Source organism: Strix aluco, chromosome 9 (genome assembly GCF_031877795.1).
Source record: "Strix aluco isolate bStrAlu1 chromosome 9, bStrAlu1.hap1, whole genome shotgun sequence".
Taxonomy (NCBI): domain Eukaryota; kingdom Metazoa; phylum Chordata; class Aves; order Strigiformes; family Strigidae; genus Strix; species Strix aluco.
Window position 1 is genome coordinate 9,851,024 of NC_133939.1, and position 25,657 is coordinate 9,876,680.

General features: G+C 37.5%; 1 protein-coding gene across 2 annotated transcripts in view; it reads right to left on the minus strand.

Moving 5' to 3' along the window:
* Positions 1–3,521: 3,521 nt before the first annotated feature.
* Positions 3,522–25,657, minus strand: part of SLC25A36 (solute carrier family 25 member 36) — a 33,400-nt gene continuing 11,264 nt past the window's right edge. Inside the window, exons 1-7 of one of the 2 annotated variants that reach the window (XM_074833677.1) lie at positions 23,835–24,021; positions 22,005–22,039; positions 21,679–21,756; positions 18,862–18,962; positions 11,323–11,389; positions 8,459–8,748; positions 3,522–7,761 (exon numbers count right to left, since the gene is read on the minus strand). In XM_074833677.1, coding sequence (XP_074689778.1) covers positions 7,568–7,761; positions 8,459–8,748; positions 11,323–11,389; positions 18,862–18,962; positions 21,679–21,756; positions 22,005–22,039; positions 23,835–23,837 — 768 coding nt within the window. In that variant the 5' untranslated portion in view covers positions 23,838–24,021 and the 3' untranslated portion in view covers positions 3,522–7,567. Of the gene's footprint in view, positions 7,762–8,458; positions 8,749–11,322; positions 11,390–18,861; positions 18,963–21,678; positions 21,757–22,004; positions 22,040–23,834; positions 24,022–25,657 lie in introns of those variants that run through there. The other variant, XM_074833676.1, reaches the window with a different exon arrangement.

Consider the following 25,657-nt stretch of genomic DNA (forward strand, 5'->3'; position numbering starts at 1 on the left):
CTGTATGAACTCAAACTGCAGTAGGGACCAGGAACCAATACAACTAGATGTAGTAGAAACAAAGTAACTAACAAGGATAAAATTATTCGTATCAGTATAAGAACTGGCAAATTTCGATCTCAGTTTAGGTCAAATGAAGTATATCTACACCAGGAATCTCCTTGACTCCTTGCATGCAATGTATTATTCCCAAACATCATACAACAGTGTCCTTCATCAGAAACTGACAAAAAAGTTACACTTGCAGAAAATCAACACATGACATAAGACCAGGAAAAATTCAGATCAGCAACAGAATATATGATACTGTTCAGTTAAAGCAATAAACTGCTTAAAGATAGATCTATCAAGGGCGATGATGGAAAAACAAGTTCTTGGGATTGGTTGATTCTAAAGGAGAAGAGAGGGGAAAAAAATGAGCCCATGTTCCTATTTTCTATAAATCCTCCTGAAACAACCCACATGCACCCCACAAAACACAGCATGATTAACTCCATCATAAACAGAGAGCCTAGTAGCTATTAAACACACAGAAGAGATCATGTAGGTCTGTGCTATTGCAGGTCACCAGATCATGGCACTCCTTTCACATGCTGCTCAGGCACTCCGAGGTGCCATCTTCCTACCAGCTCTAACTACTATTTAAAACTGTATTGCATTGATCATTAAAAGCTTTATCACATATAGGCTAGACATAAAAGCCCACAAATACTTCTTCATTTTGTAGCAGCAGGTCTTATAATACTTTCACCCACAGTACTTATACTTCTGAGTTTTTTCTTATGTAAAATCACCATATCCCTTTTCAGATTCTATCAGGTTAAGTTACAGTTTTAGGCTCTGACAGGACACACTTCTTTCCCTGATCATTTTTATAGCCTTCCCTTTTTTATAGCTGTGATGAACCAGAGCTATGCATGTACCCCAAGTTAGGTCAGCCCAAGATCTGTACATACAGCGCTGTTTAGGCTTCCCTTCAGCATCCTGGAACCCTAGCTTTTTTATTATTTTGTTTAAATAGGTGAGTAATAGTGATCATTGTTGAACAGACTATACCTGGAGTAATTTTCTTTTCTCCTTTCCAACTGAGGAAGTGACACTGTTGGCCTACAGCAAAAATTCTCATTAATACTTTTTAACTGAACGAATATGCATTTTACAGTGTTATTTAATGTTACTTTGCTGATCAAAGCAATCTTTTAAAAAAATCATATTCAAAAATTAGTGTACTGCAAATTGTTTCAAATTGGTCATCAACAAGTCATTAACGTAGCCCAAATCTTTCTGCCAAACCCATTTACAGACATATTTCAGAGGTCAAGTACTTGTAGTATTCACCATGGGTACAACAGTTCCCACCACAAAACACTTTTCTCTTTAGCCAAGATCTTACCCATGTTGAGATCATCTAGATGTTTTCTTTGTGGCTCCACATCACATCATTCCACAAAAGAAGTACAGACTGGATTTGCTACATTTACTTCCTCTAAGATACAGATTATCACAAGTAATCATCATCTTATTTTAATGTAATCAATTCTTGCTTCCTGTCCATTTACCTTTATGTCTATAACATACTTTGCAGAAGAGGGATGTACTTAGAACTCTGCTTGCTACAGACACAAGAGCCTGCAGTTCCATTTAATTGTTTTCTTTGAAACACTAGTTCTACGTTATCTAGTCTCTAATTTTATAGTGACAGTCCTAAACTAACAAAATCCTTAAAATATTTTCTGCCACACTTGCACATTGCACACCTGTTTTCAGAATTTTAGATGGATGATTTAGTCTCAGAACAGACTTGTCTGGAGTGTAAACAAAATTCAAAGCAATTTCAACATTTACATCCTCAGTCCCATCCCAAGTGTCTGCTGCAGGAGCAGGATGACAAAAAGCTACTGACTTCTAAACAGCTACAGTTGAGGAAGGAAACACTCCTTCCTTAAGTAGTAATCTACCCAGAATTAGCAATAACTAATAACTACCTGGTAATAATCTACCCAGAATTAGCAGTAAGTTTCACCATCTTTGAAAGCTTCTAGTTAACTTCACACAATTCTATCATGAAGTATCTCTGCATTAGTGAAACCAGTCTTAAGAAACATTCCATCTACAAAAAAAAGAAGCTTCTCCTCTCCAATGTATCTTCCACAGTTCAATACACCATTTTGTTTGCATCAATTTGCTCACCAGAACTAGAGTTCTGTCCTGGCATTTCCTGCCTTTGACAGAAGCTCTGTAAGAAGATAATGATGTTCCCAGTCAGCACAAAGCACTCTGGCTGCCAACAATGCATAGAAGATGAGAGGAGTATTTGTCTTTGAAAGTACCTTTTTATTTTAGTGTTAAGCACACTATCAAATTCAAGGGCTTTCTTTTGTGAAAGAGATCTTTGTTAAACCTCACACGCTTTTAGGTTGCATCTACCTCAGGCTACACTACCCCATTAATGCCAAGCCACAACTCAATTAGGACTTTAAATGGACTTTCATTTTATATACATGCTTTTTGTCCAAGGCAAGCTTAATACCACTCCTCCAGCAGAAGGGGTTTTAAAGAAGCACATATGTCAAAAGATCCCTAAACACTTAACCTGAGCTCTGCCCTGCCAATGTGTCTCTTTTGGACAGTTAAACTGAAAGATCAAGTACATACAAATATGCCAGTTAGAGGCATAATTTCAGATGTGTCAGGGATAAGCACACTGGTTGCCCATGCTGATTCTAGAAGACTGACCTTAAGTCTAAGCCTGGCTGACCTGGAAGCTAGAAAGTCTCAGAAGCAGAGCAAGGTAAGTCAATTCACATTAACACCACTAAAGAAAAAAATACCACAGATGTGCTGTTTTAATGCAAGTTTTGAAATATTTTTGAATAGCTGAAAAAAATCTAATCAGACATCAAGCCTAGCTCCCTATTAAAGACTGCAAAGGAATCGGTTCCAGGACACACACCAAGGGGAAAAAACATAGCAATCACCAAAACCTACATACACATTTGCAGAATGATTTCTGAGGAACTTCTGAGGACAGACTTCAGATGAAACACCTACTGTTAAGAGAAAAAGATAGCTAATCATGTTTCAGATTCAAGGACTTGGTTTTAACTGCACATGCAATTAAGTCTGAACATTTTAAGCAATTACTGCCCTCCATTTCTGTCAGCAGTGGTTTGTGCTAGCTGGCACTTTAAATGGACACAAGTTTTCTGATCACTAGTTACTGAATCTCAGTTGACACAGTAACACTTAGTTCTGCAAAGGTAACAGTATTCAAATCCAACTGCAAGAACATATCCAACTAGTTTAAGTCATCCATGAACTCCTCCAAAAAGAACATATTATAGGTACAATACAGATACATCATTTTCAGCTACTATAAAATAGCACAAGATAAAATGATTCACTGGAATCTCCTAATGAATTGCTACTTTTTAATCACAACTGTCCAGGCACTGGTATATATCAATAATAGAAAAATTAAAAGGTTAAAAATAGTGTACAGTTTAGCACAGAAGGCAACATTTGAATAGAAGCACATCATTTTAATTTGCTTTGAAGCTTAAAGCAATCCAAACAAAAAAGTTAACTATATAAATACAGAACACACAGTTTACAGCCAACTACATGTATGCAAAAATAATAGCAAACCTCACATGAGCACTGAAGTACTCTCAAACTGTCATTTGTGAGTGTTTAGCTATGACTCCAAGGGCATAAAAGTATGTTCACATATGCAGGGTAGGCAGACTCTTAAATAGAACTGAAAAAACTTACATAACTGAGTCTTAACAGACAAAGTTGAAAAAGTAGTACATTTGCCTAGGCACACTTCAGTGTTCAGCTTGTTTTCCAAATTTTAATAGTTTAAACAGGAAGCAACATTTATAAAGGCTCTCCAATCTTTTGTCTCTGGAAGCATTCTTTTAAAATGCTACAGTCTGAGGAATGTTACAAATGTCATAAGAACAAAAGCAGAATAGCAGAAACTGTCAGGAACAAACATCTCAATCAGAAAGGAAATATATAGAGTGCATTATGTAAACAGGGAACTAGGTAGGTGCAATGTCAATATACAAGTGGACAGGTTGATGTTTCAGTTACAATTAAAATAACCATAAAACTCCATAAATCCCTAGTGTAAACCCACTTAAAACAACATAGACTAGCAGACCAGAAATCCAGACAGAAACAGCGGATCTATCAGTTTAAAGGTTGGGCTGAACCCTCTACAACACACAACTTGCCTGTTTTCACACAGCTCTACAGGGACCGAATGGATAATAGAAAGGCTGAGAAATGTGACTGCATTCACTGAAATCTGGTTTTTTTATGGATTTCCAAACTCGGGCCACCTTGCCATGCCCCCCCCAGTATGCCACAGACACTGACAACCAGCGCACCGTAACAGAGCGCGCTAGCCAGGCCCTGGCGGAGGAGCCCCTTTCCCTCTGATGAATGCATGCTCCAGTGCCATCTTTTGACTGGGTCAGGAAACTGCAGTCTGACAGTGTTTCCCAAATCTAACTGGTTGCTGAATCACAGCTTGCAATAACATTTAAGTTTCATCTAGGAAGGAAACTAATTAGTTACTGAGAGTTTTTCAGACATCCAAGACCTTTGCCTCTAGCACAGAAAGGGGTGACAAATACACTACATTGAAATATAAATCAAGATGACCCTTTATGTTACAAGAAAATTTAATTGCACTCCTTTCAGTTCTGTAGTTAAAGATATTACTAAATGTAGCATCTTATTTCCTTTGAGTTTTTGTAAGAAAACTATATAAATAAAGATCTTTGGGAAATATTTCAGAGGTAACTTTGTACTTCCTGGTAGTTTAAAAAAAACAAAAATCCCAAGAAACATTGGGTTTATGTTTTATGTAAAGCAAGCCAAAAAGAGGATCACCCCTGAAGTTTAAAACATTGCTTAAACACCCACTAAAAAGGTAGAATAATAAGCTGATTGTCTATTTTTCACTGTTGTCTCCCATGTTCAATTGTCCTTGTTAACATTTTCTAATTATCAACTCCAGGGGGTCAGTTCTCACGCAGACAAGGCACACACATTGTACCCAGTGAATTAATGGGAGATGAATATGTAACCAAGGGAGAACATATCCAATAAACTGAGGAGAGTAGCTCTCAAAGCCTAGACTAATCCAAATGTTAATTGTATTCATGAACTCCAACGCTGAATATTGTTTTTACCAACTGAAGTTTTGGCTATGACTAAATAATCTGGATATCCTGAAGGATTAAATCCACTTCTACAGAACAAAAGTTAAAGTAGCTATTCCGGCACTTAGTTATCTGAACAATGGCTTTGGAGCAAGACTTAGGTCAGAGTCATGAATACTCCAGCTTTTCCTAGAGAGATCACTAGAAAAAGCCCACTTTAGAACACACACTTAAGCACTCCCCTCACTTCTTTAAAACAATCAAGTTCACCTTTGGTCACATCACAGACCAGGCTGTCTTTAAAAAGGTGAGGTAACATTTTTCCAAGGAGAAGGAAGTCAGTACAGCTAAGCCTCCACTTCAAGGTCGCTGTATATACTATAGGTGGCTTTTAGAAGGATGAGTAATTAGTACAGAGAACTACATGAAATACTCAAATACTTTGACACAGTATGGAAAACATGACAAGGGTCAAAATAAAGGAAAGCAAATGAGAAAAAACCCACACTAGTTGTTCTGTAAGTGTCAAGCTTTTACGTACAGCCTACAGAACTACTGCAGCAGAGATGCTATGGATCTACAGCATAAAATGTTTTATCCTGCACAGCTTACACAGAAATCAAACCACATGCTTCGTTTAAAAACCAAACTGCATGTTTTGAACACAGTTTGACTACAGATAACCAGTAAGAGGAAGAAAAATCATAAGCCACAAGAAGGCCACAAAGTGCATAAGGAGTCATTCATAAAATAAAGCCATTGCACACAATGCACAGTTTAAGTGTACTGAAGTACCACACCGGAAGAGTTGATAGCACAGTTCTGTCCACACCAGTGTAGCAGCATTTATATGTAGAAAGTTACTGCCCTCAATTTATAATGATCATCTTCCTCATAAGGATCATGGATGCAGACTGAGAAGTACTCAAGGTGCAGATAAAAGATATCTGTTTGGAAAGCTGTACAATTTCTTGTAACATTCAGTTTCTGATTTTGACACTCCAGCTGTATGGTTTTGAAAAAACCTGTAAATTATGACAGAATAAGCTAAGCCTCACTGCTGAATGTAATACACTGTTTTGCAATTGGCTTATAGAACAACTAAAACAATGCCTGAATATTCAGACAAGGACAAGGTTATCCTGTCAGCTGCAGTTTAGTACACAGGCTCAAGTTGGAAGAAGTGATACAGCAGTTATCAAGGGGAATGCTTACAAGAAAATCTCAGTTACAACTTTCTCCACCATTCTACATGAAGGCTGGCTGCACCAAAGAGATCTATCACAGCTTCAACTGTTTTCTGCTTTCTGGTCACCTTCGCCATGGTGGTATGTATTCTCCCTCTGTACTCCCACATAGATACTGGTAATCTAAGTCAGGATTTACCAGACATTTTAAGGTAATACAGCTTGTTCTTAGGTAGCATGAAACCATTTGAGTGAATCTTGCCTTCACAAATGGCAGGCGGGACTAATTGAGATTTCTCATCACATTAAGAATCTTTAAAAAGGCTATGAAGTAGCATTCAGCAAGTTCTTCCTTAGCTGTGTGAGTGACCGGACAGGTTGGCAAGGAGAACTGATAATATAGCAGAAATTTTCATAGGTCTCTCTTACTTAGGGAAAGTTCCAGAAAAGAAAAACGATGATGTGGCAGAACTAGAAATCCACATACACCAATATTAACAGATTGATAACCTGAAGAGTTCAAAAAATTAGATCCTCTCTCACTAACCTACAACACTGCTCAAACTGAAAAAAAACCCCCAAAACCAAAAAACAAAGTATCACCTTTTGTAACAAAGAAATAACTCTGTTCTGGGTCCCTGTGCCATATTTTGTCTTGAGGTAGCAATATGGAAAGCTTTACACACTGACTACTACCTCAGTCTCTTTACGAATCTTCAGAGCAACTGAATGGAAGTTTCAGGTATGGAAAGGTATGAAAGTACTGTCTTCCCCATTCTTCCAACAGATTACTGTGCAGTAAAACAGAACAAAAAGTATGTAGTTTAGAGCAATCACTAAGAGAAGTGAATAAGTCTGCCCAAGAATATATTTTATGCACCCTCCTTCACCCATCAGGTCTCTGAAGATGACTGAATGGCCTTGTCTAGATTAACAGATGAAAAGAAAGCAACAACTTTGAATTAAGAGATGTATAGAAGACATTCCCTAAGGGGCAGTTCCCATTTGTCACATTGCCAAGAGACCATACAATAAGGCAGCAAAATTATTCATAGTTGCCCACAATCAACCTTCTGTTTTGTCCATAGCTGCATGTTCCTGATATAACTTTCCTTTTGCCCACCACATTGGCGTTGACATTCAATGGTCCACTCCAGTCTTTCCATTTTCCATCTTCTTCTAGGAAGCCTTGTCACACTGCTATCCATCAAGCAAGTACACTACCACTTCATAGGTTGACATCATGATAGCCGTGTTTGGAATCTGTCTGATCAGATGTGTAGTTAAACCTCGGTAGAGGGATCCATACCCTTCTTCTCGCACAAGCAAAGATAGTGTCTGGAAGAAAGATCTGTATTTTGTTCCCTCTTCTCTTAGTCTTGTTCGTACAACCTCTGTACAAAGAAAACCACATGTGGTTACATTCACCACTTTTCATTATCTTTCCCAGAAACCAATTAGTGATTTTTCTTTAAAACACAAACTTTCCCCCTCCCCAAGTTACCAGTCTCAGAAGCACTCTTTTAAAAAGGAGGAAGATAAACAATGTGTAGGAGGCAAATTTTAGACAGTATTAGATATCTAACTAAGCAAGGAAAGTTCATCTGCTTAGTTAAAATCCAGAAGAGGACTACTGTTTGGGCTTACGTTTTATCTTGGAAGTTGCCACTAATGAAGTACTCAATCCATTAACAAATTTAAGGTATACAACAAATACTTTGCAAGAAAATGAAGTGTAACTGAACACCGAACTAGACAGCTTGTTCTCCTAGAAGGGGGATGAGAACTTGCTGGCAAATTATGTGAAACTGCTGAGTATACAGAGATTCCAAGTGAAAAAGGACTTTCTCCTTAAGTACTTTGGGCCATATCCTGGCAAATCCTTTGGAAAAATAAACATTGTCTAAGAAGAGGCCATGCTAGATATCCACTTCAAAATACTTCCATTTCTGATTACTATATTCATGTTGACTCGCTGAATCGTGAAAAGCTTTAGACAGAGTTCCTAAGCAAGTGAGCCAGTCTGCTACAAATATCACTGAAAAAACTCCCTTTGATCAATTCGATTCAGGCTGTACATGCCCCACTTACCATGGGGATATGCTATTGATGTTGCACAAGTTTTGGAAGTAGCAGCAGCCATCATCATTCCAACAAAGTCTGAAGCTTCTTTTGCAGATTCATCCTCATTGTCCATGGCAGAGGCAGTCTTACACTCCAGCAGTTTTCTCTTAATACTCTCATAAATAACAAAATGAATAACAGTCTCAGATATGCCTGCGTAGGATGCCGACATTCCTCTGTAAAAGCCTTTAATACCATCTGATCGATAAACTTTTCGAACACATTCAAAAGCACTCATTCGCTTTTCTCCACGATTCCTAAAAAGGAGAGAACAAAACACATATCAAGCTGGTGCAACCTGAGACTGGAAAATAATTAAGCAGTTTTGCTTGAGTGACAAGAGGACTTAGGAAACATCTCACACTGGTGCTGAGGGGCTCCAGTTCAGATACATTTAAGAACACACAGAACTTGAAGTCTCAAAGGCCTTCAGCACCAAACACAGGTAATACACTGAATCCAAGCCAAACTTAATTTGGTGACAAAAAGCATCACAGACAAGGTGAACAGCTCTAGGCCTCCCCAAGTCTTAGGGAATAAAGGACTGAATTGCTTGAAAACAGACTCCCAAATGAATTGTCAGTGACTCACGAAAAAAAATGACCATTTTCTTCTGCAAATTAAGAGTGGATGTCCCTAAATTCTGCCTCAAAGAGCTCCACAGCATAGTAATTAGAGCTGTTAAAGAGTTCAAACAGCAGGCCTCACAGCATCACAGCTATCAGCAAACAACTAACATGTCTAAAGAGAGCATACCAACCAATTTGACAACACAGGTAGCTATTATTTGATTCACCTATGCCACTGCTGATGTCAACAAAAATGCTCGTTAGACACAACTGCACCACAATATTTGGTAAATAAAATCTTATTCCCATTTTTAGTTTACTTACTGAATTCGGTTGTGCAAATTGAAATACTTTGCATACTGTACACAGCTATGCAAAATCATTACAACACTGCATAAAATATGCTTCATTGCAGCAGCAAGGGCAGGCACTTGAAGCATATGGATTCTGCCAGCAGAGGTCTCCTGAGCAAGCAAGTCACAGAACAAAACAGCTAATAATGTTGTAAGAATTGTGGTAACTCATACGAATACCGTCAAAGCAAGACAGTGTCAGCAGCTATTACTTAAGTAGTATGAGGCATCACTTGATGGCAGAATTTAAGTGCTGATGGTTTCAACCTGCAATGTCAGACAGCAATGAAACAAGGTACCAAGCACAAGAGAAAGAGTGGGCACATACAGCTGCAAATCAAATCTTGAATAAGCTAGGTGGCAGATGCTGCCACCCCCCAGTGAACTGGGGGATGGCACTGATTTGCTGACAGACAAGGGAAGAGTCAAAGAACAACTGTCGAGAAGAGCAGCTGGACCTACAGCCGCAGCTCCAGGGAAACCTCAGTCCCCATATGTCCCTGGCACACCTGGACAGGTACACTGACACAGACTGCTGTAAGAGTTTGTTCTTCTGATGCACAACATTGTCATGAAGTCCAAAGAAATTTCACTTTGGAAATAAAACACATGCCTCCTCCAGCTCTTACTGGGATCAGATAGATTTTTGAGAAGAATTTCAACAGAAACAAGATCAGGCCAGGATAATCCCTCCCACAAGTATTTTTATGCCTCTAACAACTCAATTAGAAGGGATGAGAATGCAGTATGTGCTAGACTAGCCCACATAATTGCAGTATCCTACACGAAGTTAGAAGATCCTTCTTCAGTTCTTCCACATGAACAGTGTGCTTGATATAATGTACAAAAATAATGTGCACAAGAAATCCGTAATTTTCCCTAATTTCCTTAAAGCCCTATAGTTTAAGCAATTTAACTAAATAGTAAAAAACAAGCAGAGGCACAAGGTGCCACCTGGTTGCACATGGCATCAAAAACCCCTTGGAAATAGTCACGGAATCATCACCCCAATCATACAATGGCATCACAAAAAAAAAAATCTCACAGTAAAACTAGTTCTGAGATATATTTACTATAGTCACCTTGCAGCTGACAATTTGCCTGCTAAGAGGAAAACTACTAATTTGTACTGAACATGGAAAGTCCAACAGATCTCCAAAATAGGAATATGTGGCTCATTGATGTATTTAGGGTGGCTGAAGAAAGAATTTTATATTGCATGCTAAGTTTCCTGTAAGACTATCTATAAAATGAACAAGACAGTTGCACTGAGACACTTGCATCGTATCAGTCTCTCCCTACAGCTTTAAACATATGGGAATATAAAGGTCCTTCTTCCTCTCTTTTTCCATAAAATTCTACTTCATTACAAGTTTTGTAATAACAAACAGTTTCTGTAATTGATTCTGTAGTAAGTCTAAACAACTACTGACTAGCCCACATTAGGACAATTCCTGTGTTTCAATCCATCAAAGCAGTCTTCCCCTTTTTATAGGCTAGAGCTCATTGCATGTAAAAAATTAACCCAGATGTTCCAGGCGTTTTTCTAAACTTCTACTAAAATATTTAAATCCTTATTTCAGAAACGTTTAGCTCAACAGCTGAAAACAAAGAATGTATTACTGAAGGAAAATGTAAGCATGTGGTTGGTAAAACATTATTTTAATGAGACCATTAACCTTGTAATTCATTCCAAATTTGCTGGCCAGTCTGCTATAGTTTCTCTCAAGCATGCCTCAGAACATAGAGATTAAAATAGAGAAAAATGATAGTGTAACTTCATCAGCATCAACTTTCTAATTCAAAAGTTGGATATTTAAAGAATCATTCAATTTTGGGATGCAGAACAGATTCATAATATTTAAGCAAAATCTTGTCACAGCAGTGAGATTTCCTATTGTCACTATACCTTGCATCAAGCTGTAATCGTGTCTTTACTAGCCAAATGGGATTAGTTGTTGTGATCGCAGTAAAACCTAAAACATTTAAAAAGAAAAGTTAGATGTGATAGTATCACAAGAGCAACTGCATCTAAGTTCGAAACGCACACAGTAAGGTACAGTGGATGCAAAAACTCGGACTATACTGATTTTTAGAAAGTACCCATTGTAACCCTTTACTGATATTTTATGAATCCATACAGCCAATAAACATTTAGCTTATTTTTTAATTTTACATTAATATTGAGCAGGTTTGATTCTTAGCAAGAAACACCCCATATAAAATAAGCCCAATTGTGTACATTTCTCTGCCTATCTATTGATACCAACCCTGTTTTGACACCACAGAGCAAAGCTAGCTAGGCTCATATTAGCCAATTTGGCAAACATGTCAATAAGAGTACATTGCAGATACAGCTATAGCAATTTGAGATAGTATAAAACATTGTGTCAATTTAATTTGCTACCTGAAATACAATCCGAGTTTAAAAGCATGCAGACTGAGTAAATACTACTTTTGGTGCAGTTAAAAGGCATGTATTACTGTAAGTTATGAGACCTTTTAATACTGAACTAAAGAGCTGTTAAATTTGAGTGCTAATGTTTTCTTTAGTATTCAAAGCAGAGATTGTTGGTTGGCCTAGGAATACTTTTACAAGCATATGAGTGTTTAAACTGATAAGTAAATAGTATGACTTCAAACTATCCAGACAGACAGCAACTATTCAGGCTTGCATAAGGGCTAAGGGTTAAAGTTTTGATTTTCAGTTCACTAAAGAAAAAGAAAAGGAAGAAAAAGAGAAGAGGAAACAAATTTAAAAAAAAGAAACAAGAAAAGAAGTAAGACTCACTCTTACTTCTGCACAACCGTGGAGAGAAAAAGAGCAGAGTGAAAGGCAGCTCAGAAAAAAAACGTAAAATAAAAAACCATCTAGAGTGGTAATACCACACATGCACCATTAATGAGGTGTCATGTCTGCAGGAAAGAAGAGGAAAAGGGAAGAGCTGGAACATGGCCAGGCAAGAGATGATCAATTTAGACACTTGCTATCTAAGTGACACACTTGAATATCACTACAAAGACATGCTGCCCTCCTGCAAGGGAATGGACTGGGGTTGTGGGAAAGCAACAAAGAGTTACCTTGTTCAGTGCATATCTGGTGCACAGTACTTGTACAACGAACAGGCTATTGATAAGCTTGTTTATGGAGATCATTAACAGCTTACATATATATGTTTAGCAGAACTGCTGGCATACGTGTTACTTCTGTTCAATCACAATCTAGGTTTACATTGCACACATAAATGACTGCAATACTCAGAGAAATGCCAGAGGATCTTAACTGTTTTAAGGCTTGTTCTACCCCCATCCCCAAATCTTAAACAGGTCGTTATGATTTTCAGTTACAGTTCTAAAGACAAACTACAAGACTTAACAGCTACTAAGACTTAGCTATATTCCTGTGCCAAAATAGCAAAACCATGCTGGAGATTTCGGTTTAATCTTTTGATTAAATAGGTTTTTTAAAACTGACTCAAGCCTGTTAACTAAATAACTTCCTGTAGTAAATAATAAATGTTTGGGGTTGACTTTTTTTGATACACTACTCAATTTTTGTATGTCTATGCACATATATAGCCCTTCATATGATGGAGTGAAATCTTAAGAAGCCAAAAGTGTTTTAAATCTGTATTTCACCTACGTAGATTACGTAAAAACTCAAAGCATCAGGGAACTACTCTGCCATAAGCAGGCAAGGGATGTTTTTAAAACATACTGCACCTTGCAAAAAAGGTTCTGTAGTTTGACTAGCCAGAGCCCTCTGACCTGTCACTTAATGCCACAAACACCACAGATCCCAACAGCACTTGATTCTGGGTTGAACTAAACTGAAACATCATTCTTGTATTTTTTATTTCTTTATACTAGCACTAAGAAAGCTTTAAATTTTCTTTTACTTCTAATCATAATCTTTCCATATCTATAGTGCAGTGAAGGGCACTAGGAATGCACAGGACTGCAACAAAGGCTTTGAAATAAAGTGGGGAAAAAATTACTAACTTCCCATACCAACACATTTTCTAGGAAAGACTTCTCCCTAAAAACCCAAATTAGTTCTTAAGACTCTCCCAGTTCTTAATTATAAGTGAACAAGACAAAAAAATCTTTTGCATTCCTATTTAAGTTGCATGCTTTGGAATTTTGTTAGTGCTAGACTGTACGTTAGAGCATTCTCTGCTCAGCCCTTTCTCCTTCCTATTCAACCCAGAAAAACCGTCTCTGTAGATCCTAAATCTGGAACAGGCAACATGTAGGTGAGATTAGAGGCAGTGTCTGAGTGGCAGCAGTGACTGTATTCATCCACAGCAGCAGTCTGATACTTCTAGGCAGGCTGGGAAGAGCATATAGGAAATTGCCAGGGAAAGGTGGTTGGCACAGGACGCAGACTATTCTGTCCAAACTTGCACTCCCTGGGTTGCTCTAAACATTATTTAAGTGGAGCACCCCTAACAGTAGGATCAGACACTTAGCAACATAGCCAATTTTTTTCCCTAAGGCTGCCATAAGCCTAAATTGCATGACAGTTCAAACCAAAGCTTTCAAATCAAAGAGCCTTCACTAATTCAGGTTTCAAGATTAAGCAACTACAGCTCAATTCTTACAGGTAATGTAGTAAATAAAGTTAGTGGAAGAAGGAAAATAAATTAAGAGTTGAGTGATGCTGACACCAAGGAAAGCACTCCAAAACATGAGACATACCATTTGGTATCTTTGCTAAGATAAGCTTTTCTTTTTAAATGCAGAAAATCTATAGCAAAAGCACTTATTAAAAAATAAAGGTGGGGGGCTTTCAACAACTATTATGAAGTTTTATTGATTGTTTCCTTTTCTTTTTTTCCTTTTTAGTTGTTCAGTGAATTTTATAATGCCTTACAATGCTTATCAAATACGCTGTAACCTCAGGAAAGATTCCAGATTCAGTAGAAGTGTAGATCAATTTGGCAATACCAGAAACTCCTGCACTTTATGTTTTATTGTCTTCTATGAAATTGTTTCCCAGTTTCAGACAGAATTATCTCAATCTACTTTTTCAGCTATACCAGCTACTGACAGGTAAGATCCCAGGTATTCCTATTATGCATCATATTTTAAAGGTTAGGGGTTTTTTTAAGCTATAAGCCAATGTAATTGATACAGACACATGTGAATATGGAATGCTGAATCAAAAATCCAAAGTAGTAAAATAAAACCAAACCAAAACAGAAAACAAAGAGACAGAAAGGAGGTTATATACATATTAAAAAAGAAAAAGAAAAGAGGTCTTTGAAATAACAGTGACAACACAGAATATCAGCTGCAGCATTTTAAAGGCAGCTCTGGGACACTGAAAAAACCCAAAAGGCCTTGTTTAACCCAGTAGGGACTTTCAATTAGCAAGAGCTAAGTAAAGTAGCAGCTATCAGTGAAAGGCATGTTCCACCTTTCCCTGAACTGCACAGAAAAAAGTAACTCTTAACAGAGTCAAGGAGAGTGATGTCTTTGCACAATGCACATCATCTGAGTTCAAGATAATGAAAGTTAATTCCCCTTATTTTGTTTATTTAATAGATATTACAAACCCAATGTGTGGTTCTTACACTAGAGGCTGCAAGAGACGCTCAGTTCAGTACTCACGAGGTTTAAGTTAGTCCATATTTCTGCAGGAAGTGACCTGCGGATGGGGAGCATGAGATGACACGATCTCACTCTTTTCACGGGAGAAATGTACAGTAAATGCCTAAAATAGACACAGGCTTTTCTGTATCATAACAACAAGCAGTGACCTCATCAGACACATGTGTACAAATCGAATCCCATTGGAAGGATTTGTGTATTAGTTATTGTGAGATCTAACTGTTTTCAGGTAAAAGTTTAGGAAAAAAAGAAAGAAAAATAATCAGAACAGGCCACAGATATTAAAATAATTGTGTAAAATGCACTGAGTACTGAAATTTCTGCTCATTTGCAGCAGTTCAATTTTATATTTCCAAATACTTACCTATATACCTCCTCCTTCCCCACTCCCTCCCAAATATCATTCAAAAACGCTAACCTTGTCTTAGGACTGAAAAAGCAAGATAGATACCTTATAAAACCAAACTTTCTAATAGCAGTAATGAACTAAATATGCATTTTATTTGGTATTAAATAACTGTGCACATACTACTAAAAAGTTCGAAAAGTATGGTATTGCTGTAAGTAATAAAGTGGTCCCATTTAAAAAAAATAATTAAAAAAAAAATCTACATTTAGGTTGGTTTGCCAGTAGAGTTCTAGCAAGAACAGCAATAGTAGTTTTGCAAGGCAAAGTAGTTTTGCAGCAGATTTGCAACCATGTTGTCTGAATGAGGCTATGAATTATTAAAAAGGCAAATCAGAAAGCCACACAGGAACCAAGTATCTCATTCAGTTCTCTACAGTTTTTATTCTCTGTGGCAAAAAAGGTTGAGTAAGTGCAATGAGAAGGCAGATATTATAGTGAATCTGAGAATTTAGCCTAACTTCCAAGTGTACAGAGATAAACTATCTTCACACAAGCAAACACTCTCATTCTTGTAGTATGCTTCAGATATATTCACTGTCCAAGTCTGCAAAAAGAGAAACGTGGTATGCCAAGTAGTAAGCAAAAAAGATTGCTAAGTATTTCTCCATGTCAATACACAGGTATTTTAGGTATGAGGTGACATGAATTATATGCTGAAAGCTAGCACACAGCAAGAGAAAAACATTAATTTCTAATTGCATAAGGCATCAGTTACTAATATATGCATAATTCATCCTCCTTGGGATAAAACAAGACTTACTAAAAGAATCTTAATAAAACCAAAAATATGTTTTACCTTGAGAAGGAAGAATCAGGCCTCAAAACAAATAGAAGTGCTTAAAATACCATACGTCAGCTTCTCACTCCCAAAAATGCCATATGCATAAAATAATCCTTATTTAACAGTGGCATTCGTCTAGCCCGAGATATTTATGTATTAACATATGTTACAAGTAAACAGTATTTAAAGCTGACTAAAGTTCACTACTTATAGTACTTCCATTAAACAGCAAGTTAAAGATTTTTTTACATTGTATTTTTGGATCATTGTTGTATTTAGCAACCTACAGGAAAAGCTTTAAGTACAAACACCACCTCATGTTTGTTAGGTATTAGAAGCCTTTACGTAATAGAAAGGTCATATCCAAACAAAAAAACCTCCTCATTTAAGACTGAGTTACTCAATTCCTTACTGAAACCAATGGCAGCTGCAAAAGAAAAAACCAATACTGATTATTTTTTGCTATTTATTAGAACTGTTTATCCACCTTGCCAATTTTGAAATCTTGTGTTCCAAAGCAAATATTATGGTGATCTTCTGTGTTAACCTGTTTCAGTCACCCATTAAGAGCTCACATTTGATCCTGGCCCTGTTTTGCCATTTCCTTAAGCTGATTTGCATCATATAGCAATACAAACCTTGCAGGTAAAACTGTTAATAGCTGGTTTAAGTGCATTTTCTGAAATATATTAGAATTACAAAAACAAGGTTAGCACATTCCCAAGAAAGCACTGTTAACTTTAACTGCAGTCCTTTTCATATAAATCAGAATATCACCAGTACTGAGTATTGAGAAACTGTTTGTCAAAGACCCTTCTCCTAAAGGTCTTCCAGAGAATGTCTGTAATAAACAGTGCCAAGAAAGTTGTGACCTGTAGGGTGAACCCACACTGGGCAGTCAGTTTCATTGGCTACATGGTTCAGAAATACAACTGCAGAACTAATTAAGTTTGAGAAAGGTAACAGCTACAAAAGTTGTTCAATATTAAAACTTGTATACAAATGTAAAAAAAGGCGAACAGGAATTAAGGCTCAAATACATTACCCCAGTCTCCTGCAGTCATAGGTACAAATGCTTAATACTAACCTTCTGGAAGGGAAGCAAGTTAATATGCAGACACAGAACTCCTTGGCTAACTACAGTGTGTCTGTAAGCACTTGGATGTTCTTTTCATTACAGAATGAGGGCAGTAACTTCCAAAGATAAGGAATACTGAACCTTTGTCTGCAGTGCTGCATGAGTTACACAAGTTGTCTTCAACTGAAGAGAGACTTGTTTCTATTACCCATACTTCCCTCTGCCCCAAATTTCAAGACATGTTTTATCCCCTTGACAAAGAGCTAAAGACAATTCATTTTCCTTGAAGCAATTAACTGATTAGGATGAACTTCTCGTGAAATCCCCTTCCATCCCATTCCCCATGCTGTTCATCCACAAACAAAAAGCACGTTTCCAGGTGATAAAAAATACTGCATCATCTGAGCACTATTTCCCCCATTTAAGACAAAACAGCTCTCCTTACATCTCTTAAGATTAAAAACTGCCTTCACATTTCTCACGTGCTAGGGATGAGCATTAGTGTGTTATTTAAGTATAAAGCTAATGTCACTTAAGTTTTCTATGCTATGTAACAATTTCTTTGTGTCAGATTATTAGCAAGTATTAAATAGAAAAACTAATCCTATTCATTATTCTGATATCACCTTGGGCAGTCCATTCCAGATTGCTAGTACTCACATAATATACACTGGTTATGAAATTTGACAGGAATTAGAAACTTCATCAGTCTACCATAAAATTGTCACAATTCATCTGTGAAGTGTCTATGGCCTATACAGAAAAAAAACTTTTGAAAATTTGTTTTTGTGTAGGGAAGACACAGACAACAATAGGTAAAGTGTTCCCAGCCCAAGTTTTGGTCTCCCCAGCACAAGTCCATGACCATAACTCAGCTCAGTTGCCTTTAACTCCCCTTGTTAATGATCCCAAAGCACAGAACATACAAATCAAGCAACAAATATTGGTAGCTGCTGACATATAACAAAGTTACACTGCAGATATAAAAGAGGAAATTATTTCCAGAGATGAAAACATATGAAAACTACAGAAATCTGCTCTTCTGGGCCATTTTAGTGATAGAGCAAAGTTCACAGACAGGTGTTTGAACAAAGGAGGAGAAGTGTTACATGTAATTTATAAAAATATCTGCAGACATATTTCAGAAAGACAAAAATAAGTCAGATACACAAAGCTGTAACAGAAAGTGATATTATAAAAACCAGATTAAGAAGCATTAAACTAGAATTCAGTGCAAACAATGTTTATAACTTGCAAAGCAAAAAGTTACTGTTTTGAAAGTTTTCATTTTACATTTCACAAATTTACAGTTGGAAAAGTAGGCATGCAAGCTTTCCTAGAAAAGGCTATTCACACACACAGTTAAAGATCTTCATTAACACTGAGTGTAAAGTTTCATGCACATATTCTCCAGATAGCTTGTTTAATGAGAGGCCAAAGAAGGTAAACTGCTACAAAAAGCATTCAATCACTGATAATTTCCTGGTTTGTTTTTTCCATTTATTGCTACCTCTCATTTGTAGATATGACTCTAGAATGAAGCTAGAAAGTTACAGATCCTTACCTGCCACACCAGCTGAAATCATGTGTACCTGGGTAGAATCTGGATTGAAAATATTGTTCATCTTCTCCTTGCAGTTCGAGTAAGCAGCAAAATATATCGCTCTAAAATTAGAACAAAATCCAAGTTAGGTTACATTTTATGTGTTGATACCCTGAAGAGCAGTGCCATTAACTACACTAAGTCAAGATGATCTTTGTTCAAAGTCTTAGTTCCTCAGTACAAAAACTGCTTAAGGAATAACTCTTGCTGAGAGGTGAGACCATTCTAGGAATGGAAAAGAAAAAAATTCTTAAAAAAAAATCATACTCTACAATTTTCTTCCACAACAGCTCCAACCGACAATTAGCAAGGGGAAGGATAGATGATTAGAAATATGGCAGTGATTCTGTATTTCTTTAATAGCAGATCAAATTTGTTCTAATGGACCTACACTCATTTCAATAGCATCACAATTTCAAGAGAACTAGCAAGTATGTAGCTTTTCTTTTTAACCAAACAGCACACTTATTACTCTAGCATTTAAGATGTAAATATTGATAACTTGTGGTTATACTTTATAAGTTGTAATTATAAATATTTATATTTTAAATGCCAGAACATCTGTGAGGCTGGGATATACATGTTGTTTCCTTAATTCTGTATCAGGAATAGACACAGATTTTTTTTCTCTGAATACACTACAAAAAATTTGTAAAGTCTGTGAGCTGGTATCAAAACAAAGCTGGACATAAAAGTCAGAGTGTCAATGCAATATATTACGAAAAATGTTTGTTTTCACCCATTAAAGCTAAAAAACCTTATTTTAAGCACGTTAAACCTCACATTTAAGGTTGTAACTCAGGTTTTTTAAACTTAGACACCCCTATACCAGACAAAAAATGAACATGCAAGTTTTCATGAACAGAACATTAACCTCATTAGCTGTGCAAACATGTTTTTCTTTATTATAAAAATGATAAAGTGCTTGCTTCATGGGTGTAATTTCTAAAATGGAATCTGAACTCAGTTAAGTATACTGGATGTGTCATGAAACATGATTCTCTACAGCTTATTTAAACAAAAAGCTGCTGTTAAATCCACTTAGCTAATGCTTAATTGAAATGAAGTACTGGATGAAGACAGAGTCAGCCAGAGGGAAATGAGGATGTGCTTATTTATCAGACCTCACACATTTTATCAGGTTGACATTTTGCAGGGGAGGGGGCAAGGGGGTGGGAAGGGAGAAAGAACAAGCTAAGTATTTCACCTGCGGGGAAGAAGGGAAGGAAATTAGAAGGTTTAACATAAAATGTACTGAAATGGAATAGAATTTTTTGCAATTGAGGATATTTTTCATTGAGGATAGTCACTTATAAAATGGAATCCATTGCTGTATAAAAATTACTCTTAAAAAAGTAATATCAATGTTGAACATTCAGACCAGACTGGACTATCAAAAGTACAGGCTCTTCAGATTAGGAAGTGCTGATACCCTACAGGTGTCCAGAACAAAGAAAGCTACTGGAATTACTTCAGCTTCTTCAAATAGCAATGCTAAATTAGTGACCAGAAAATACCTCAGGTATTCCTAATTCCTTTAAAAAAATCTGCTAAAATAAAAGTACTCCAACTCCTGAATTACATTTTCCTCTTATTCATGCAGAGGATCTATAGAACACCACCTCATTTGTCAGATTTAAGTAAAAGACAGATCAATGCAGAATGCAAAGTCCAGTTTAATACACTTTTCCAGAAGCATCGAAACATCTTAAAGCAGGAAAACCAAGATACTCTCCCAACCGGATGTGCAGGAGACAGGAATGTCTTCTCTTCAGACCAAAAGAATGAACCGAACCCGAAAGCGGGGCACTAAGTCAAGGGAAAAATAAAACCTTTGTGGAATATATTCCCTCTACATAAACACTCTTCTCTTAAACAGAATAGAAGGCAATAAAAATAGGCCAGAAAATGACTATAGCCTCACCCAGGATTAAGTAGTTATATTAGTTTTACACAACTTGGTTGACATACTCTTCCTTAGGTTTTCTCCTATTTTTGGACTGAACTTAGGCCAACACTTGTATGTAAGGATCAGTTTGAACTCTGGCATAATCTGCACCTCACTGACTGCCAGCACCAGCCGAGTAGCTAGAGTATTTGTGCTGATGCAGAGCAACTGACAGCAGCAATACCACTGCCAATTACATCAGATTTACCCCCTTGTCTGCTGCACTGACACTGCCCCAGCATCCTTTGCAGTCCAGCCCACCACTGGATTGGCTTTCTCTGGAACAGCTCTTAAGTGTGTCAGCCCACCCAGTCTGGCCTCTTTTTGAAGTTTCAGAACAGGCTTCCCACTGCAGGGGGACAGTGGTCTGTGTCACCAGAATTCAGGAGGAAAGCCCCAGTGTTTTGAGGTTACAGTCACACAATTGCTTCCTGAAGATGACGGATTAAATGGAAGCTAAATCTACCTTTGTACTTCCAAAGGTACTGACTTCTTGTTTACATGCATAACTCCTTAAGCATTTTCCTTCATAACTGGACAAAACACTGTGTAAGGGATAGTACACAATAGTAAATACTATTATAGTAGCATATAGGACAGTAAATGCTGAGACAGTTGGTGCAGGGATGTGGGACTGGAGCTGTGGAGTACATGAGTGGCCCATTTTCTCAGACAATGAAGTTACCCCAGGAACCAAAGATTATTTGCTATTAAGCATTTACAAATGCAGATGCAAAACTCACTTCAAATAAACCTTAAATCCTTAAAATATGTATAGCAACATATGTTTCCTCAAAATTATTTCATTTACTGTACACACTTGTATTTACCTGGAAGGAGCAACGCCTACTAAATTAGGACCCAGCCCTCTAAACAGAGAACGAGGACCTTCCTTTTGCAAGATCATCCTGGAAAACAAAAACGGGACAGTACTGTAACATTCACATCAAAATTAAGGAATGCACTGACCACCATAACTACATCATTTTAAGCTTTACTCTGCGTAAAGTTTCCATAATAACTGACAATAGGGCTGACCACAAAACTGTAATAATTTCCTATAATCAGCATAAAATAATATTCAATAAAATTCCACTATTGCCATAGAAATTTAGGAACTAAGTGCAGAAACAATATGATGTCAATGAAGACTTACCTCAAAGATAGGAACATATATATACACGGAGTTATCTGTCATTAGAAAGTTAAAGAAAATATCCTTTTATCAGGGAGAAGCTACTAAGGATGGATATGTTCACATTCCTGTAGGTTGTAGATTGTTCAGGAGACAAAAATATTTGATTCTGTTTTACATTCCTTTCATCACCCTTTAGCTCCCAATGTTTGGGAATTTTTTTGGGTGGGAGGAACAGGGCGTGAAGGGCAAGAGAAGAGAGACTTATGAAGGTTCAGTTACAGCAAGTCATACCCCTTCTGAGAGCAGCTCAGGAAGATGTTAGCTCTACTGCTTATCATGCCCAGCCAGGGACATCTTTTGCAGTCTCTTACCTACCCTTCTCAAAGACAGAAACCTCAACATGGCTTTGCATGTACTACCCTGGTTTGATACTACAAGACTCCTAACATTACACTAAGTTACATGTCATAAATTAGAGGAAAGCAGCCTTTCAGATAAAAAGTCCTGCCTTCTCCATACTCATAAATGATTTAAATCCATTAAGCATTCAACTAGGAACCCATTCTTAGATTTAGTCCTATTTTGACTACAGTAAAAGGAAACAGAAACCTCCCATGGGAGAAGTAGCCCATCCTTGAGGCTGGCAGGGATTCCTTCCTATCAGTTCTGAACCGCTGCCTGTGTGCTCCTACCAGGCACGGCTGCTGGGCTGCAGAGCCAGTGGTTTTTTCTTTTCCACTCATTCCAGAAAAGACAATCCTTACCTCATCATGCAACGTAACTCAACTTTGAGATTAACTGAAAAAGGAGTGTGACCCATGCAGAGAGTCACAGCCACAGTACAGCCCTAACATCTTGTAGTACCAGTTCCACTACAAACAGAGCTCTGGAAAGACTGCTTGGATGGCAGGGTGGTGTCACCTTCCATCTTTGTGGGATTTACAGAGAAACATAGGGATATGAGCAGTGAATTGAGACCTCGAATGAGGCATTACTAGTACTTAATACAAGTGTTTGGAATACCTATCCCATGTAACTGTGGTCTTCCAAAAGAGTTGAAAACCATTATGCAGCAAGGTTCACTGGCACATTAAGAGGATATCCATTAACATTCACTTTTTGTGAAATCAATCTGTCCAACAATCTAGATGCTAATCAGATAACGGTATTTTAAATAGTATGGTAGGACATGGGAGAAGAAACAAGGACTATCTGCATCTCAATACTGCAAATTGCTCTAGCAATTGCTTTATAACCAGATTTAAAGTTAATTCTTAACTACTTCACTAGATGTTGCACAACAGAACTCTGTGCTTATTGATTTAGAAACACTGGCCAATACACACAAATAGTTCTCCTGTGTATTTCTTCTTCAAAGAGACTTGCGGGTTAATGACAAGTCAATTACTCTATAAAGCAAACTACCCTTGTATAAATGGCTATTTTGTTTGGAATTTACTATCAGAACAAACAGGTGAAAGCCATCTATAGCACTGTAGAAGATTCCAAATCTAATCTGATTTCTAGCAACTGATTCACAACAGTTCTACTGCTAAATCAAACTGAAAGTTTACATGTCCTTTCAGTAAGGAAAAATAAAATGGTGGTTCTGCACCACTACCAACACTATTTAGGAATGCTGGCATATAATGTGTCCAGCAACATGTTAGCTTCACGTTCATAACAATTAGATACAATTTCACTATGTGGGTAGCATTGCTCCACAGCAATAATCGGGACTATTGAACACATATGCAAAAGCTCTTTGGAAACACAAATTAATGACATGTCTGTCATCCTGAGAGCATTTCTAACACCTATGGAAAGAATTATTCAAAAAAATCTTACCATATCCCAGAGTTCAGCATGAGCACAGCATCAGATTACAGCAAAGCTGAACCCAATTAACATCATCTGTGTCCACTTAAAACACTACTTAAAAATCACTACCACCACATGTGTTATACATGTATATATGCACATATAACACATGCATGTATACAAAGCAGCAGGAATCTGAGTATCTTAAGATAAACTTTGGAGTGAAGTGTACCAGGTCTATTTGTTTCTTCTGCACCTACAGTGTCCCAAGACTTGACAGAGCAACAAAGAGTTACAGAGGTTGCAGCAGACAGGATTATAATGGTGGTAGTTATTGACACTCTTCTGCATTCACAGACACTAGCTGCAGGAGTTCCAGAGCATATCCTGAAAATAAAACACAAACTTTTTGCATTAAAGAGCAGATCCTAGAGCCAGCCTGCACTGTACTTAAAGCAGTAAATGGCAAATCCATGGTTGGAAGAGCAGCACAAATGCTCCGTAGGGCCTCAGCTGACCTGCTTATGTCACATCAGGAAGCCTGCACTGGGAGGCCAGTCAGATTTCCATTATCAAGACCTCAGATTTAAACTCAGCAAGGTTAGTTATGAGAGGCATCTGCAACATGATATACACCACAGATATTTAATAAGGGAATTCACTTCTGTGCCAGAGAATGCAGTCACCTGTACCAGTTCTTCTGAGTTTGTTTCCTGACAGGTGACCTCTGTTGAAGTCACCTCTGTTAACGCTTAAGATGCAGAAGTGATTCCACAGCAGTCAGTTAACTGAAATTCTGACATCATTTGCCTGATTCACCCTGCTTATAGACTGAGTATCATGAGGCTCAGAGCACTGCACTGAATTTGGTATGACAAGAGACAACCAAATCCTGACACTCATAAGTCAAAGTATCAAGTGACAGTAAAGGCATGAGAGTAACAGAAGAATCCAGTTTGATTTTCCCACTAAACAGCCCTAGTCCCTTAACCAAGAATAATTATGTCCAGAACCTACATGTTTTTCTTGTCACAGTCCACCACCATGCTGTTTGGGACTTTTCCATATTTACTGTATTTAAATTGAAACCCAGAAAAGTTACTTGGCATCTCAGTTGTTTGATACTGACCTGGAAGAAAACACATCTAAGCAAAGTACGAAAGCAGCAGAAGATACACATTCTTGCATCACAGATAAACAACATGTCTAAGAAGCAGATTTACCAAAGACACCCCAAAACAAATACAGCCTACCAATGAAGTTCATCATGGACTACGTTTACCTCAGTCTGAATTTGCTTCCTGGGAAGGCCCAGTTATTTTAGGTTTTAGCAAAGGGGTTTAAAGCATAGCAGGCTTCTAGCAGAGGGGCATACGAAACAAACATCTGTTCATCATGCTATTCCTTCAGATACATTTCTAAACAGAAGATAAATTCATAACCAAACATTCAGGGAAGAAGCTAAAGGGCTCAACTTCTATCAAGACAAGCCAATAAGGCAAGTGCTTTGGACAGAGCTCTCCTTCCTTGTCACAACCTGAGCCCTTCCTTCCCACAGGCCTGTTCACAACATGTTCACTGATCAGACTCTTATATGTAAAAAGGCCCCAATTCATAACTCCCATGATGACAACTACCTTCCATTCAAGGACCTATTTGGGTATAACCTCCATTTCAGCAAACCCCATCCTCTAACCAAATTTAGCATAAATCCTACACTGCAACTGCCAGAAGGGGCTCTCTACAAACTACTTCTCACTGATTAATTGGAGGTAGAAGATAACTGGTCCGAGTCTTATCCAATTCTTTCTAATGGCAGAAACATTAGCAGGTCCTTTCTGGAGGAAAAC